Source organism: Salmo salar, unplaced genomic scaffold, assembly GCF_905237065.1.
Source record: "Salmo salar unplaced genomic scaffold, Ssal_v3.1, whole genome shotgun sequence".
Taxonomy (NCBI): Eukaryota; Metazoa; Chordata; class Actinopteri; order Salmoniformes; family Salmonidae; genus Salmo; species Salmo salar.
Genome location: NW_025547626.1, coordinates 201,029 through 217,764, shown reverse-complemented (window position 1 = coordinate 217,764; position 16,736 = coordinate 201,029). Strand labels below are relative to the sequence as shown.

The following is a 16,736-nucleotide window of genomic DNA, read 5'->3' as shown; positions in this document are numbered from 1 at the left end:
GCAACTACCCAACAACCATCTTCCATGTCTGCCCCCCTCCCCCATCCTAAACACACTCTTTCCTCCACACTGTACATTAACTCAGTGGAAATACTCACCCACACACCATACCAAACACGTTACAGCGTCGTCGTAAGTCTATTTTGTTCTTGTCAGTCTTGTCGGTCTAGTCTGTAATCTTAAATGTATTCAGTCTCCTTCAGCTGACAAGGTAAGAGAGGTATTCTAGTCCCATCTCATTATCCAGTCAAGCTGACATCCCTTCCAGACTGTATTTCTGTACAGACAGAAACTAGAAACTAGAAACTATAAAACACAGGTAAGATATTACACCTGTTTCTCTCAGACCTGGGTTCAGATACTATTAGAAATCTTTAAAAAAACAAATACTTTTAGCGTTTGCTCTGGCCTGCCTGGAATGCCTGGTGGACGCACTCCTTCAGACTGTTTCTATTGGTTCCATGGCTCCAGGCAAGCTCAATCAAGCCCAGATAAAACATGTGAAATGATGTGAAAATAGTATTTCAACCCGGATCTGGATCCTATAAGGAGATTGAAAGCGTAGAAATAGAATCCATATAAAAAGTCCATCAGTGACTTGAATGGGGATAGGCCCTGTTCTATGGGTTATATTTTTATGATTGAAAGGTCTGCAGAGTCATACTGTTGTTTTCTATGTTCCTCTCCACAGTGTTTGCTACTAACTTCAGAGTGAAGGCTGCCATGAAGAACTCAGTCCTGCTGACCTGGGAGATACGAGACAAAACACCCTCCCAGCCTTTTACGGTGAGTTACAGGGACTTTAGATGATGTGTGTGTGTGGCTGTGGCTGTGAGTGTTGATTATCTCTGTCTCTCTATAGATCTTGTATGTAAGGGTCAGAGTGTTGATTATCTCTGTCTCTCTATAGATCCTGTATGATAAGGGTCAGAGTGTTGATTATCTCTGTCTCTCTCTATAGATCCTGTATGATAAGGGTCAGAGTGTTGATTATCTCTGTCTCTCTCTGTAGATCCTGTATGATAAGGGTCAGAGTGTTGATTATCTCTGTCTCTCTCTATAGATCCTGTATGATAAGGGTCAGTGTTGATTATCTCTGTCTCTCTCTGTAGATCCTGTATGATAAGGGTCAGAGTGTTGATTATCTCTGTCTCTCTCTGTAGATCCTGTATGATAAGGGTCAGAGTGTTGATTATCTCTGTCTCTCTCTATAGATCCTGTATGATAAGGGTCAGAGTGTTGAGGTGGATGGTAAACAGAACCAAAAGCTGATAACAGGTCTGCAGCCGGAAACACAGTACTCCTTCCTGTTGACTAACCGTGGCAACAGTGCCGGAGGTCTACAGCACCGCGTAACCGTGACGACCGCCCCGGACGTGCTGCGCTCCAAACCCACGCTGGTGGGGAAGACCAACGCAGACGGGATGGTGACGGTTCAACTACCGCCTGCACAGACCACCACTACTGTCAGGTGAGGGAGGGAGGGAGGGAGGGAGGGAGGGAGGGAGGGAGGGAGGGAGGGAGGGAGGGAGGGAGGGAGGGAGACAGTACATTAGGGTTCCCCAACTGGCGGCCTGCTAGTGATTTTATTTATTTGGCCCCTCCAAAATTTTAGGACCAATTTATAACAATAAAAATAAAAAAGTTATTGTTGGACATAAAGGCTGTAAAAACAGCAGCATATCACCGCCAAGTGATTTTAATGTAGGAAATGTGTTCCAAAGTATTCCCACGTATAATAGAGATACTGTATATGTTTTTTTGTATTTATTGAACCCTTATTTTACCAGGTCAGTTGACTGAGAACACGTTCTCATTTACAGTAAACGACCTGGGAAGTAGTTACAGGGGAGAGGAAGGGGGATGAATGAGCCAATTGGAAGCTGGGGATGATTAGGTGACTGTGATGGTTTGAGGGCCAGATTGGGTGTTTAGCCAGGACACCGGGGTTAACACCCCTACTTTTACGATAAGTGTCATGGGATCTTTAGGGACCATGGAGAGTCAGAATACCTGTTTAATATCCCATCCGAAAGACAGCATCCTACACAGGGCAATGTCCCCAATCACTGCCATGGGGCATTGGGATATTTCTTTATTTTTATACCAGACGAAAGAGCGCCCCCTACTGGCTCTCCAACACCAAATGGACTCTTTGAGGTCAATTTGCAGTCTATAAATTATTAGTAATTAGTAGCTCCCTGACCATCCGCTCAAGAAAAGATTAGCCTGAATCTAGTTAATGATCCCTGTAGTCGACCATCATTAAGGTGAATCTAGTTGATGATCCCTGTACTGTAGTCGACCATCATTAAGGTGAATCTAGTTGATGATCCCTGTACTGTAGTCGACCATCATTAAGGTGAATCTAGTTGATGATCCCTGTACTGTAGTCGACCATCATTAAGGTGAATCTAGTTGATGATCCCTGTACTGTAGTCGACCATCATTAAGGTGAATCTAGTTGATGATCCCTGTACTCGACCATCATTAAGGTGAATCTAGTTGATGATCCCTGTACTGTAGTCGACCATCATTAAGGTGAATCTAGTTGATGATCCCTGTACTGTAGTCGACCATCATTAAGGTGAATCTAGTTGATGATCCCTGTACTGTAGTCGACCATCATTAAGGTGAATCTAGTTGATGATCCCTGTACTGTAGTCGAACATCATTAAGGTGAATCTAGTTGATGATCCCTGTACTGTAGTCGACCATCATTAAGGTGAATCTAGTTGATGATCCCTGTACTGTAGTCGACCATCATTAAGGTGAATCTAGTTGATGATCCCTGTACTGTAGTCGACCATCATTAAGGTGAATCTAGTTGATGATCCCAGCTGTACATGATAACTGAAGTGTTGTGTTGTTGTTGCCAGGGGCTACTATGTGGTGGTGGTTCCTCTGAAGAAACAGAGAGGAGGGAAGTTCTTGACGCCTGGTGACAACCCTGATCAGATGAACCTAGATGAGGTGAGATACTGTATGATGATGAAGATGATAATGATAACACAATATGAAGATGATAATGATGGGGTTAATAACCAGATAACACAATATGAAGATGATAATGATGGGGTAATAACCAGATAACACAATATGAAGATGATAATGATGGGTAATAACCAGATAACACAATATGAAGTTGATAATGATGGGGTAATAACCAGATAACACAATATGAAGATGATAATGATGGGGTAATAACCAGATAACACAATATGAAGTTGATGATGATGGGTTAATAACCAGATAACACAATATGAAGTTGATAATGATGGGTAATAATCAGATAACACAATATGAAGTTGATAATGATGGGGTAATAACCAGATAACACAATATGAAGATGATAATGATGGGGTAATAACCAGATAACACAATATGAAGTTGATAATGATGGGGTAATAACCAGATAACACAATATGAAGATGATAATGATGGGGTAATAACCAGATAACACAATATGAAGATGATAATGATGGGGTTAATAACCAGATAACACAATATGAAGATGATAATGATGGGGTAATAACCAGATAACACAATATGAAGATGATAATGATGGGGTTAATAACCAGATAACACAATATGAAGATGATAATGATGGGGTAATAACCAGATAACACAATATGAAGTTGATGATGATGGGTAATAATCAGATAACATTGTTAATAACGTTTAACCTCATCTCTCTCCTCCTCTCCTTCAACCCCCTCTCACCACCTCTTTCTATCCATCTCTATCCTCTCCTCTCTCTATCCATCTCCCTCCCTTCTATCCCTCCTCCCCCTCTCTATCCATCTCTATCCCCTCCTCCCCTCTCTCTATCCTCTCCTCTCCTCTCTGTATCCATATCTCTCAATTCTACCTCTCCTCCCCCTCTCTATCCATCTCTATCCTCTCCTCTCATCTCTCTATCCATCTCTATCCCCTCCTCCCCTCTCTCTCTCCTCTCTTCTCTGTATCCATATCTCTCAATTCTACCTCTCCTCCCCCCTCTCTATCCATCTCTATCCCCTCCTCCCCTCTCATCTCTCTATCCATCTCTATCCCCTCCTCCCCCCTCTCTATCCATCTCTATCCCCTCCTCTCGTCTCTCTATCCATCTCTATCCCTTCCTCCCCTCTCATCTCTCTATCCATCTCTATCCTCTCCTCTCCTCTCCTCTCTCTATCCATCTCTACTCCCCCCTCTCCTCCAGCTCCTGAAAGAGATCAACAGGACCAGTGTGAGCCAGGCGCTGCGTGTCCGTCGCCAGGTCCCGGCCAGCCAATCAGATCCCAGGGCCTATGTTTCTGCCCACTTTAAGACCCTCCCCCAGGAGTTCACCCTCGGTGATGGGAGGAGCTATGGGGAGTTCCGGAACCGCCCCCTGCAAAACGGACAGGAATATGTGTTCTTCGTGCTGGCGCTGCTAGACCTGTCTAATAATGTGGGTTTGGGATGGGAGTGGACACACACACACACACTTACACACACACACACACTAGCAGACACACACCAGAAGCATGTGTTCTTCGTGCTGGACTAGGGTCAAACCTGGGTCTCCTGTTCGCCACATAACTCTGTTATCCCACTGAGCTAAAGCCTAGTCATTAGCTAACAAGTCTTCAGGTTTTCAAGATACTCATCACACGAGTATGCCTCACATAACTCACACACACACACCCTCTCTCTAACCTCTCTCTCTCCCTCTCTCTCTCTAGACAATGTATTCAACCAGCCCCTACTCTGACCCCGTGACCTCCAATGACGTGGACCCTCAACCAATTGTAGACGAGGAGGAGGGGCTTCTGTGGGTGGTGGGGCCGGTAATGGCTGTCATCTTCATCGTCTGCATCGTCATCGCCATCCTGCTCTTCAAGAGGTGAGGAGAGGGGAGGGGAGGGGAGGGGAGAGGAGAGGAGAGGAGAGGAGAGGAGAGGAGAGGAGAGGAGAGGAGAGGAGAGGAGAGGAGAGGAGAGGAGAGGAGAGGAGAGGAGAGGAGAGGAGAGGAGAGGAGAGGAGAGGAGAGGAGAGGAGAGGAGGAAAATACTTCTAATACACAGACAGTTTCAGGTTGCTGATCAACTCTGTCATAACATTATATTTCTTTCTCTTGTTCTGCTCACTCTGCTTCGTTGACCCAGTAAACCAGACAGGTAAGAAGAAAGATATACTCATTATTATCCTGTTAGAGATTCTGATTACCATCATGTTACCTAGGTTACAGCTGTTAGAATCATGCTATGTTGAAACTATAGTGCAAAGAAAAGAAACTGAAGCACAATATTTAGTATATATATCGTTTTACTCCATACACCTGGTAATATGTAGCCTGGGTACCAGTCTGTTTTACTCCATACACCTGGTAATATGTAGCCTGGTTACCAGTCTGTTTTACTCCATACACCTGGTAATATGTAGCCTGGGTACCAGTCTGTTTTACTCCATACACCTGGTAATATGTAGCCTGGTTACCAGTCTGTTTTACTCCATACACCTGGTAATATGTAGCCTGGGTACCAGTCTGTTTTACTCCATACACCTGGTAATATGTAGCCTGGTTACCAGTCTGTTTTACTCCATACACCTGGTAATATGTAGCCTGGGTACCAGTCTGTTTTACTCCATACACCTGGTAATATGTAGCCTGGTTACCAGTCTGTTTTACTCCATACACCTGGTAATATGTAGCCTGGGTACCAGTCTGTTTTACTCCATACACCTGGTAATATGTAGCCTGGTTACCAGTCTGTTTAGCTAAAATTCCACTCCTTGTTTTCCGTTTCATATGCCAAAGACAGCTAGACTGATGGGTACCCATACTAGGTCATGTGATAGGTTTGAGTTAGATAGACTAGGTCATGTGATAGGTTAGAGTTAGATAGACCAGGTCATGTGATAGGTTAGAGTTAGATAGACTAACTAGGTCATGTGATAGGTTAGAGTTAGATAGACCAGGTCATGTGATAGGTTAGAGTTAGATAGACCAGGTCATGTGATAGGTTAGAGTTAGATAGACCAGGTCATGTGATAGGTTAGAGTTAGATAGACTAGGTCATGTGATAGGTTAGAGTTAGATAGACCAGGTCATGTGATAGGTTAGAGTTAGATAGACTAGGTCATGTGATAGGTTAGAGTTAGATAGGTTAGAGTTAGATAGACTAGGTCATGTGATAGGTTAGAGTTAGATAGACCAGGTCATGTGATAGGTTAGAGTTAGATAGGTTAGAGTTAGATAGACCAGGTCATGTGATAGGTTAGAGTTAGATAGACTAGGTCATGTGATAGGTTAGAGTTAGATAGACCAGGTCATGTGATAGGTTAGAGTTAGATAGACTAGGTCATGTGATAGGTTAGAGTTAGATAGGTTAGAGTTAGATAGACTAGGTCATGTGATAGGTTAGAGTTAGATAGACCAGGTCATGTGATAGGTTAGAGTTAGATAGACCAGGTCATGTGATAGGTTAGAGTTAGATAGACCAGGTCATGTGATAGGTTAGAGTTAGATAGACCAGGTCATGTGATAGGTTAGAGTTAGATAGACCAGGTCATGTGATAGGTTAGAGTTAGATAGACCAGGTCATGTGATAGGTTAGAGTTTGATAGACCAGGTCATGTGATAGGTTAGAGTTAGATAGACCAGGTCATGTGATAGGTTAGAGTTAGATAGACCAGGTCATGTGATAGGTTAGAGTTAGATAGGTTAGAGTTAGATAGACTAGGTCATGTGATAGGTTAGAGTTAGATAGACCAGGTCATGTGATAGGTTAGAGTTAGATAGGTTAGGTCATGTGATAGGTTAGAGTTAGATAGACCAGGTCATGTGATAGGTTAGAGTTAGATAGACCAGGTCATGTGATAGGTTAGAGTTAGATAGACCAGGTCATGTGATAGGTTAGAGTTAGATAGACCAGGTCATGTGATAGGTTAGAGTTAGATAGACTAACTAGGTCATGTGATAGGTTAGAGTTAGATAGACTAGGTCATGTGATAGGTTAGAGTTAGATAGACCAGGTCATGTGATAGGTTAGAGTTAGATAGACCAGGTCATGTGATAGGTTAGAGTTAGATAGACTAGGTCATGTGATAGGTTAGAGTTAGATAGACCAGGTCATGTGATAGGTTAGAGTTAGATAGACCAGGTCATGTGATAGGTTAGAGTTAGATAGACCAGGTCATGTGATAGGTTAGAGTTAGATAGACCAGGTCATGTGATAGGTTAGAGTTAGATAGACCAGGTCATGTGATAGGTTAGAGTTAGATAGACCAGGTCATGTGATAGGTTAGAGTTAGATAGACCAGGTCATGTGATAGGTTAGAGTTAGATAGACCAGGTCATGTGATAGGTTAGATAGACCAGGTCATGTGATAGGTTAGAGTTAGATAGACCAGGTCATGTGATAGGTTAGAGTTAGATAGACCAGGTCATGTGATAGGTTAGAGTTAGATAGACCAGGTCATGTGATAGGTTAGATAGACCAGGTCATGTGATAGGTTAGAGTTAGATAGACCAGGTCATGTGATAGGTTAGAGTTTGATAGACCAGGTCATGTGATAGGTTAGAGTTAGATCGTTTGGTGTAACCTTTTTTATAGAGCAAACCCCAGGCTGTGTGTGTGTGTGTGTGTGTGTGTGTGTGTGTGTGTGTGTGTGTGTGTGTGTGTGTGTGTGTGTGTGTGTGTGTGTGTGTTTTTCAGGAAAAGAGCTGAGGCGGAGGGAAGGAAGGCTAGTTTCCCCTGCAGCAAGGCCATGTCCTCTCACCATCCTACAGATCCTGTAGAGCTACGCAGAATCAACTTCCAGACCCCAGGTAGACTATACACACTAACACACACAAGTACACACTGTCACACACACACACCATCCTACTGTTGCTGAGGAGCTATGCAGAATCAACTTCCAGACCCCAGGTAGACTATACACACTAACACACACAAGTACACACTGTCACACACACACACCATCCTACTGTTGCTGAGGAGCTATGCAGAATCAACTTCCAGACCCCAGGTAGACTATACACACTAACACACACAAGTACACACTGTCACACACACACACCATCCTACTGTTGCTGAGGAGCTATGCAGAATCAACTTCCAGACCCCAGGTAGACTATACACACTAACACACACAAGTACACACTGTCACACACACACACCATCCTACTGTTGCTGAGGAGCTATGCAGAATCAACTTGGTAGGTTATAAACACACATAAATGCCTGCACGTACGTAGGTATACACACACACACACACACACACACACACACACACACACACACACACACACAGCACACAGACAGACACACACACACACACACACACACCTGCACACAGACAGACACACACACACACACACACACACAGCACACAGACAGACACACACACAAACACACAAAGACAGACACAGACACCCGCACACACACACACACACACAGACAGACACACACACACACACACACACACACACACACACACACACACACACACACACACACACACACACACACTGGTCTGGTGGTCTTCAGTGAGTTTTCTGGCTTGTTTCTTTTCCTTTCAGGAAGTTACCGTGTGTCAGCTTTCCGCGGCTACAGACGATTGTCAAGTTAGTCGATCTTTGTCCCCTCTCTCTCTCTCTCTCTCTCTCTGGCTAACTAACCTTCATATTGTTCATTCCATCCCCATTTAAGGAACAACCGCTTTGGAAAATGGCAGAGTAATTTTAACTGTCATGGCGCCGCTAATATTTTGTCATGCAGAATAAGTTTGTTGTGTTGCTGGACTCCTGAATCATTTGAATACAGTATGTTCTAAAGTTATTTGCTTTCATGACATCTCTAGGACCCGGATGTTTTTCTGAAGGTGTCTTCCTGGCCTGGGCCTGTTTCCCCCAAATCATCTTAATGCTGAATTCATGGTTAAAACCTTCGTAGGAGCGTCGTTAAATCTCAGAGCTCTTTCCCAAAACCATCGTTACCTAAAGTTGTACTTTGAAAACACTTTGTCTTTTCCCGACTGTCTCAGACCACCCAATGAACCGCTAAGTGCATCGCTTTTGTTTTTGTTTTGCCCTTCCGCATAACTTTATACACAGAAGATCTCCGCTTAACATAGAATCAAGATGTTTATCTGTCTCTCTATGGCCACTGATTCCTTCAGAACGAAGATGACTACAGATGCAAAGTTTACAAACAAGTGAAGGATAAAAAGATGGTTCACATGGAAACCCAGATGACTGCATTAAAATCTTATAGGGCTTATAGGGTTATTCTAGGGAAGGCTAGGGCCTCATCCTCAGCATTATAATCTGTGATCTAGTGCATTATTATAGGGTAGACTAGGGCCTCATCCTCAGCATTATAATCTGTGATCTAGTGTATTATTATAGGGTAGACTAGGGCCTCATCCTCAGCATTATAATCTGTGATCTAGTGCATTATTATAGGGTAGACTAGGGCCTCATCCTCAGCATTATAATCTGTGATCTAGTGTATTATTATAGGGTAGACTAGGGCCTCATCCTCAGCATTATAATCTGTGATCTAGTGTATTATTATAGGGTAGACTAGGGCCTCATCCTCAGCATTATAATCTGTGATCTAGTGTATTATTATAGGGTAGACTAGGGCCTCATCCTCAGCATTATAATCTGTGATCTAGTGTATTATTATAGGGTAGGCTAGGGCCTCATCCTCAGCATTATAATCTGTGATCTAGTGTATTATTATAGGGTAGACTAGGGCCTTATCCTCAGCATTATAATCTGTGATCTAGTGTATTATTATAGGCTAGACTAGGGCCTCATCCTCAGCATTATAATCTGTGATTTAGTGTATTATTATAGGGTAGACTAGGGCCTCATCCTCAGCATTATAATCTGTGATCTAGTGTATTATTATAGGGTAGACTAGGGCCTCATCCTCAGCATTATAATCTGTGATCTAGTGTATTATTATAGGGTAGACTAGGGCCTCATCCTCAGCATTATAATCTGTGATCTAGTGTATTATTATAGGGTAGACTAGGGCCTCATCCTCAGCATTATAATCTGTGATCTAGTGTATTATTATAGGGTAGACTAGGGCCTCATCCTCAGCATTATAATCTGTGATCTAGTGTATTATTATAGGGTAGGCTAGGGCCTCATCCTCAGCATTATAATCTGTGATTTAGTGTATTATTATAGGGTAGACTAGGGCCTTATCCTCAGCATTATAATCTGTGATCTAGTGTATTATTATAGGGTAGACTAGGGCCTCATCCTCAGCATTATAATCTGTGATCTAGTGCATTATTATAGGGTAGGCTAGGGCCTCATCATCAGCATTATAATCTGTGATCTAGTGCATTATTATAGGGTAGACTAGGGCCTCATCCTCAGCATTATAATCTGCCTCAATATTTGCAGCCATAGCCAATAGGTGGTAATATCTCTCTAGGAGCTGCTCTGTCGTCAGTATTGTGGTATAATTATAATTAAATGGTCAGATCTGAATGGAGAAAGCTGACCCGAGATCAGCGCTGCCTTTCCATCAGTATCAACACATGGGCCAACAAAGGCACTTAGAGAAAGTTCTGCCTAGGTGGTGTTTTTTGGGAAACGCACGCGAGTTCTTTGGCCGTTGTAGAAACGATGCATCGTTAACACACTCCTAAACGTAAATTCCGTTGCTACCGGGATACCGGGCCCAGGAAAGACTCCAGGCCCCATGTGAGGCTGTTGCCTTGAAAATATCTGTTTAACAAGACGTCTTCAGCATCAACAATACTCTTCATCACCACTACCCTTCATCACCACTACCCTTCATCAACAATACTCTTCATCACCACTACCCTTCATCACCACTACTCTTCATCAACACTACCCTTCATCACCACTACTCTTCATCACCGCTACCCTTCATCACCACTACCCTTCATCACCACTACTCTTCATCACCAGCTACTACTCTTCATCACCAGCTACTACTCTTCATCACCAGCTACTACTCTTCATCACCAGCTACTACTCTTCATCACCAGCTACTACTCTTCATCACCACTACCCTTCATCACGACTACTCTTCATCAACGCTACTCTTCATCACCCCTACTCTTCATCACCAGCTACTCTTCATCACCAGCTACTCTTCATCACCAGCTACTACTCTTCATCACCAGCTACTACTCTTCATCACCCCTACTCTTCATCACCCCTACTCTTCATCACCCCTACTCTTCATCACCCCTACTCTTCATCAACACTACCCTTCATCACCGCTACTCTTCATCAACGCTCTCTTCATCAACACTACCCTTCATCACCGCTACTCTTCATCACCGCTACTCTTCATCACCAGCTACTCTTCACCACCAGCTACTACTCTTCATCAACACTACTCTTCATCACCAGCTACTACTCTTCATCACCACTACTCTTCATCAACAGACCACTACTCTTCATCAACAGAACTCTACTCTTCATCAACAGACCACTACTCTTCATCAACAGAACACTACTCTTCATCAACAGAACACTACTCTTCATCAACAGAACACTACTCTTCATCAACAGACCACTACTCTTCATCAACAGAACACTACTCTTCATCAACAGAACACTACCCTTCATCAACAGAACACTACACTTCATCAACAGACCACTACACTTCATCAACAGAACACTACACTTCATCAACAGAACACTACTCTTCATCAACAGAACACTACTCTTCATCAACAGAACACTACTCTTCATCAACAGAACACTACTCTTCATCAACAGAACACTACTCTTCATCAACAGAACACTACTCTTCATCAACAGAACACTACTCTTCATCAACAGAACACTACACTTCATCAACAGAACACTACACTTCATCAACAGAACACTACTCTTCATCAACAGAACACTACTCTTCATCAACAGAACACTACTCTTCATCAACAGAACTCTACCCTTCATCAACAGAACTCTACTCTTCATCAACAGAACACTACTCTTCATCAACAGAACACTACTCTTCATCAACAGAACACTACTCTTCATCAACTCTACCCTTCATCAACAGAACACTACTCTTCATCAACACTACTCTTCATCAACACTACTCTTCATCAACAGAACACTACCCTTCATCAACAGAACTCTACCCTTCATCAACAGAACTCTACTCTTCATCAACAGAACTCTACTCTGCTCTTATATGGCTCTGAGAACCACACATCTAACATCTAACCTCTTCTAACTGGCTCTGGGTTGAAGTTGCCCTTAGGTACAGATCTAGGAACAGTTTACCCTCCCATGATCATAACCTGTAGCATTAGGCGAAACAATGTAAAACTGACTTAAGATCAGTGTCTATGGACAACTTCGGGGAAACTACTTTGTTGTCCTGATAGTCTTACATCAATCAAATAATATATATCTTTCTTTCTCTGTCTCTCTGTCTCTCTGTCTCTCTCTCTCTCTCTCTCTCTCTCTCTCTCTCTCTCTCTCTCTCTCTCTCTCTCTCTCTCTCTCGTCTCTGTCTCTGTCTCTGTCAGGCATGGCTAGTCACCCACCTGTCCCCATCTCTGAGCTCGCTGATCATCTAGAAGGCCTGAAAGCCAACGACAACCTGAAGTTCTCTCAGGAGTATGAGGTATGGTAGCTGTGTGTGAGAGTTTGTTTGAAGGAGACATTTTCACTCCAATTATTCTGGTTTCATTATGCAATTCATATTGAGTTTTACACCCTGTGTAGAAACCGTCTAGCCAGCCAGATACACACACACACACACACACACACACACCCTGTTTATGTATTTTATCTTTTGACAGAGGTATCAGGGTTTAAATGTGAAGCAGAAGCTTCCTCCTCTCACGTCTCCTGTTTTAACCAGAGATCTGTCTGTCAGTCTGTCTCAAAGAGATACTTCTTACAGACTGATGGTTATCAATGTTATGCTTCCAGAGAGATAGAGGATAAAGACAGAGATAGAGGGGAGAGAGACAGAGACAGAGACAGGGAGAGAGAGTGCGGGGGAAGTGAGAGAAGGGAAAGGGACAGAGTGAAAGAAGAGAGAGATAAAGACAGAGACAGGGAGAGAGAGTGCGGGGGAAGTGAGAGAAGGGAAAGGGACAGAGTGAAAGAAGAGAGAGATAAAGACAGAGACAGGGAGAGAGAGTGCGGGGGAAGTGAGAGAAGGGAAAGGGACAGAGTGAAAGCAGACAGGAGAGACACAGAGAGAGAGAGAGAGAGAGAGAGAGACAAAGACAGAGAGAGGGAGAGAGAGTGCGGGGGAAGTGAGAGAAGGGAAAGGGACAGAGTGAAAGCAGACAGGAGAGAGAGAGAGAGAGACAGAGAGAGGGAGAGAGAGTGCGGGGGAAGTGAGAGAAGGGAAAGGGACAGAGTGAAAGAAGAGAGAGATAAAGACAGAGATAGAGGGAGAGAGACAGAGACAGAGACAGGGAGAGAGAGTGCGGGGGAAGTGAGAGAAGGGAAAGGGACAGAGTGAAAGGAGAGAGAGATAACGACAGAGAGAGGGAGAGAGAGTGCGGGGGAAGTGAGAGAAGGGAAAGGGACAGAGTGAAAGGAGAGAGAGATAACGACAGAGAGAGGGAGAGAGAGTGCGGGGGAAGTGAGAGAAGGGAAAGGGACAGAGTGAAAGAAGAGAGAAGAGTGTTTTTATCATGGCCATGTTCTGTACAATAGAGCACCTTTTTGATTAGTCCTTAGAATATCTACATTATTCCATGAGAATACAACTGTAAAAAGTTGTTAAGATGGAGAATATACTACTTTTAGGCCTGTGCATGCTGGATATAGAATCCGGATGGCTCTAATTGGCTAGGGCTAGAACGAAGAGAGAGGATGGAGTGAGGGGGAGGGAGGGAGAGAGGGAGAGAGGGAGAGAGGGGGAGAGAGAGACTTGTGTAATGCTTACTGTTCATTTTTATTGTTTATTTCACTTTTGTTTATTATCTACTTCACTTGCTTTGGCGATGTAAACATATGTTTCCCATGGCACTAAAGCCCCTTAAATTTAATTGAGAGAGAGAGAAAGAGAGGGAGCGAGAGAGAGGGAGAGAGAGAGACGGGGGGTTAGGACAGAGGGTAGTCAAACATAAATGTTAGGGAGATGGGAAGTCAAAAAGAGAAAATGTTGAAAGAGATGGAAAGATGGGGACTGACCTTGTAGAAGAAAGGAGAACAAGATAGAAAGAGAGATGCGGGATGGGGGGATGGAGAGAGAACGAGAGAGATGGGGGGATCGAGAGAGATGGGAGGGATGGAGAGAGAACGAGAGAGATGGGGGGGATGGAGAGAGAACGAGAGAGATGGGAGGGATGGAGAGAGAACGAGAGAGATGGAGGGATAGAGAGAGAACGAGAGAGATGGAGGGATGGAGAGAGAACGAGAGAGACGGAGGGATGGAGAGAGAACGAGAGAGATCTAGGGATGGAGAGAGAACGAGAGAGATGGAGGGATGGAGAGAGAACGAGAGAGATGGAGAGAGAACGAGAGAGATGGAGGGATAGAGAGAGAACGAGAGAGATGGGGGGATGGAGAGAGAACGAGAGAGATGGAGGGATGGAGAGAGAACGAGAGAGATGGGGGGATGGAGAGAGAACGAGAGAGATGGAGAGAGAACGAGAGAGATGGGGGGATGGAGAGAGAACGAGAGAGATGGAGGGATGGAGAGAGAACGAGAGAGATGGGGGGATGGAGAGAGAACGAGAGAGATGGAGGGATGGGAAGAGAACGAGAGAGATGGAGGGATGGGAAGAGAACGAGAGAGATGGGGGGATGGAGAGAGAACGAGAGAGATGGAGGGATGGAGAGAGAACGAGAGAGATGGAGGGATGGGGAGAGATTGAGAGAGATGGGGGGATGGAGAGAGAACGAGAGAGATGGAGAGATGGAGAGAGAACGAGAGAGACGGAGGGATGGAGAGAGAAAAGGGATAGAGATAAACCAGGAGTAATTGCGGTGTCATAATCAGACACATATGCTAGTGAGCAGTGAGTAGACCAAAGACACACACACACACACACACACACACACACACACACACACACACACACACACACAAACACACACCATAATTATGCATCGTAAAATATTCCAAAAGACTTCATTGCAGGCTCTCTCTCTCTCTCCATATTTTAATGCACAAATGACATCATGTGTGTTTGTGCCACAGACAGTTGTGTTTTATAGCGTCGTTATAGGTTCTGTGTTGGACTGAACTTTTCTCTCTCCCCAAAGGAATTCATGGCGTTTCATCATGTATTCTGTTGGGTAAAACGTAGCAAAACATTTTTATTCCGTTTTCAAAATGTTTTGTTACTGTTTCATGCCTATACTGTCTTGTTTTTAATTCAATTCAACCTTTGACCTGTTGTGTTGTCGTTCATTGACACTTATTACCAAGGGTTGGAACCTGAAATGAATTTCCACACGTTTCATTCTGAAGAAAACCATCATTTTTTTTGTTTGTTTTCCGTTACACTGTTCCGTCTGAACCAGTTTCAAACCAGAATAAGTATCGGTTTTATATCATTCCTTTCTGTTCCTTTTCAACCTCTGAAATAAACATTATTTTTAGTTTCTTTTTACATTTAGCTCCACATTTGATGACTTCACCAATCAGTGCAGATAGAGCAGCTTGCTGTGAAGCGGGTAGGCCATTTCATCTGTATAGGAAAGTCCTTAAGAACAAATTGTAATTTTGACGTATCTGCATGGTTTAATCTCACTGAAAGACAAAAAAAACACACAAATTGCTGCCAGTCAGCTAACATGTTGAGGTTGAAGGGAGAGCGAGACAGAAAGGAGGAAGCTTGTCTTGAAACACTGGGCATCTTGTTATAACATGCACTATCTGAATTAGGAACCCCACTGAATTATACCTACGGAGGAGCGGCTTCTATAGAGGAACTTTAAATGTCTTTGAACTTCCGAGTTGACATAATGTTGGATCAGAGCTAACGTTAGCTAGCTAGCTAACAAGCTTGTGTGTACAGAGCCGTACTAGAATTAAAAACACATGTTACCTCATTGTCCATTCACCCCTACCTACAAGTACAAATTACCTCTAACCTGTACCCCCGCACACTGACTTGATACCGGTACCCCCTGTATATAGCCTCATTATTGTTATGTTATTGTGTTACCGTTACTAATTATTATTTTTTATCTTTAGTTTATTTGGTAAATATTTTCTTAACTCTTCTTGAACTGCTCTGTTAGTTAAGATCTTGTAAGTAAGCATTTCACGGTAAGGTCTACACTTGTTGTATTCGGCACGTGTGACAAATAGTTTGATTTGATTTGAGTAGTTAATAAATCCAATGTGAAAAGTGATAAAACTATAGTATCCTTAACTAGCAATAAAAAGTAAATCCATTCTTCTCTAATTAAACATCTCACCATCATTTCTGAATTACACTTGTAACGTGGTCAGTAGGCTACAGTAACCTACTTCAGAGGGGGAGGGGCAGGTAGCCTACACACCCACTGGCAAAGATTTCCAGCTTGCGGGCAGATCCTGGAATAAGTTTCTGAGTGACAAAGTGAGGGCTTTGCATAGGCGCTTTGTTGCGAATTTTGTGAGACTGGGAAAAAAAATGTGAGGAACATAAAAGAACCGGTTCCCATGTTTTTAAAATAACGGTTCTGTTCCGCAACAGTATAGATCACTTTCGTTTTTGGTTCGGGTTCTGTTCCTTAAATAATTTAGTTATCACACGGTTTTCTGTTCTGTTCCCTGAACCGG

General features: G+C 43.4%; 1 protein-coding gene across 1 annotated transcript in view; it reads left to right on the top strand.

Moving 5' to 3' along the window:
- Window positions 1–16,736, top strand: part of LOC106610542 (receptor-type tyrosine-protein phosphatase delta) — a gene marked incomplete at its 5' end in the record, with an annotated part of 114,308 nt that overhangs the window by 36,675 nt on the left and 60,897 nt on the right. Inside the window, 9 exon segments of the mRNA XM_045711457.1 lie at window positions 692–786; window positions 1,215–1,471; window positions 2,880–2,973; window positions 4,205–4,435; window positions 4,710–4,870; window positions 5,133–5,144; window positions 7,686–7,798; window positions 8,552–8,596; window positions 12,520–12,617. Coding sequence (XP_045567413.1) covers window positions 692–786; window positions 1,215–1,471; window positions 2,880–2,973; window positions 4,205–4,435; window positions 4,710–4,870; window positions 5,133–5,144; window positions 7,686–7,798; window positions 8,552–8,596; window positions 12,520–12,617 — 1,106 coding nt within the window.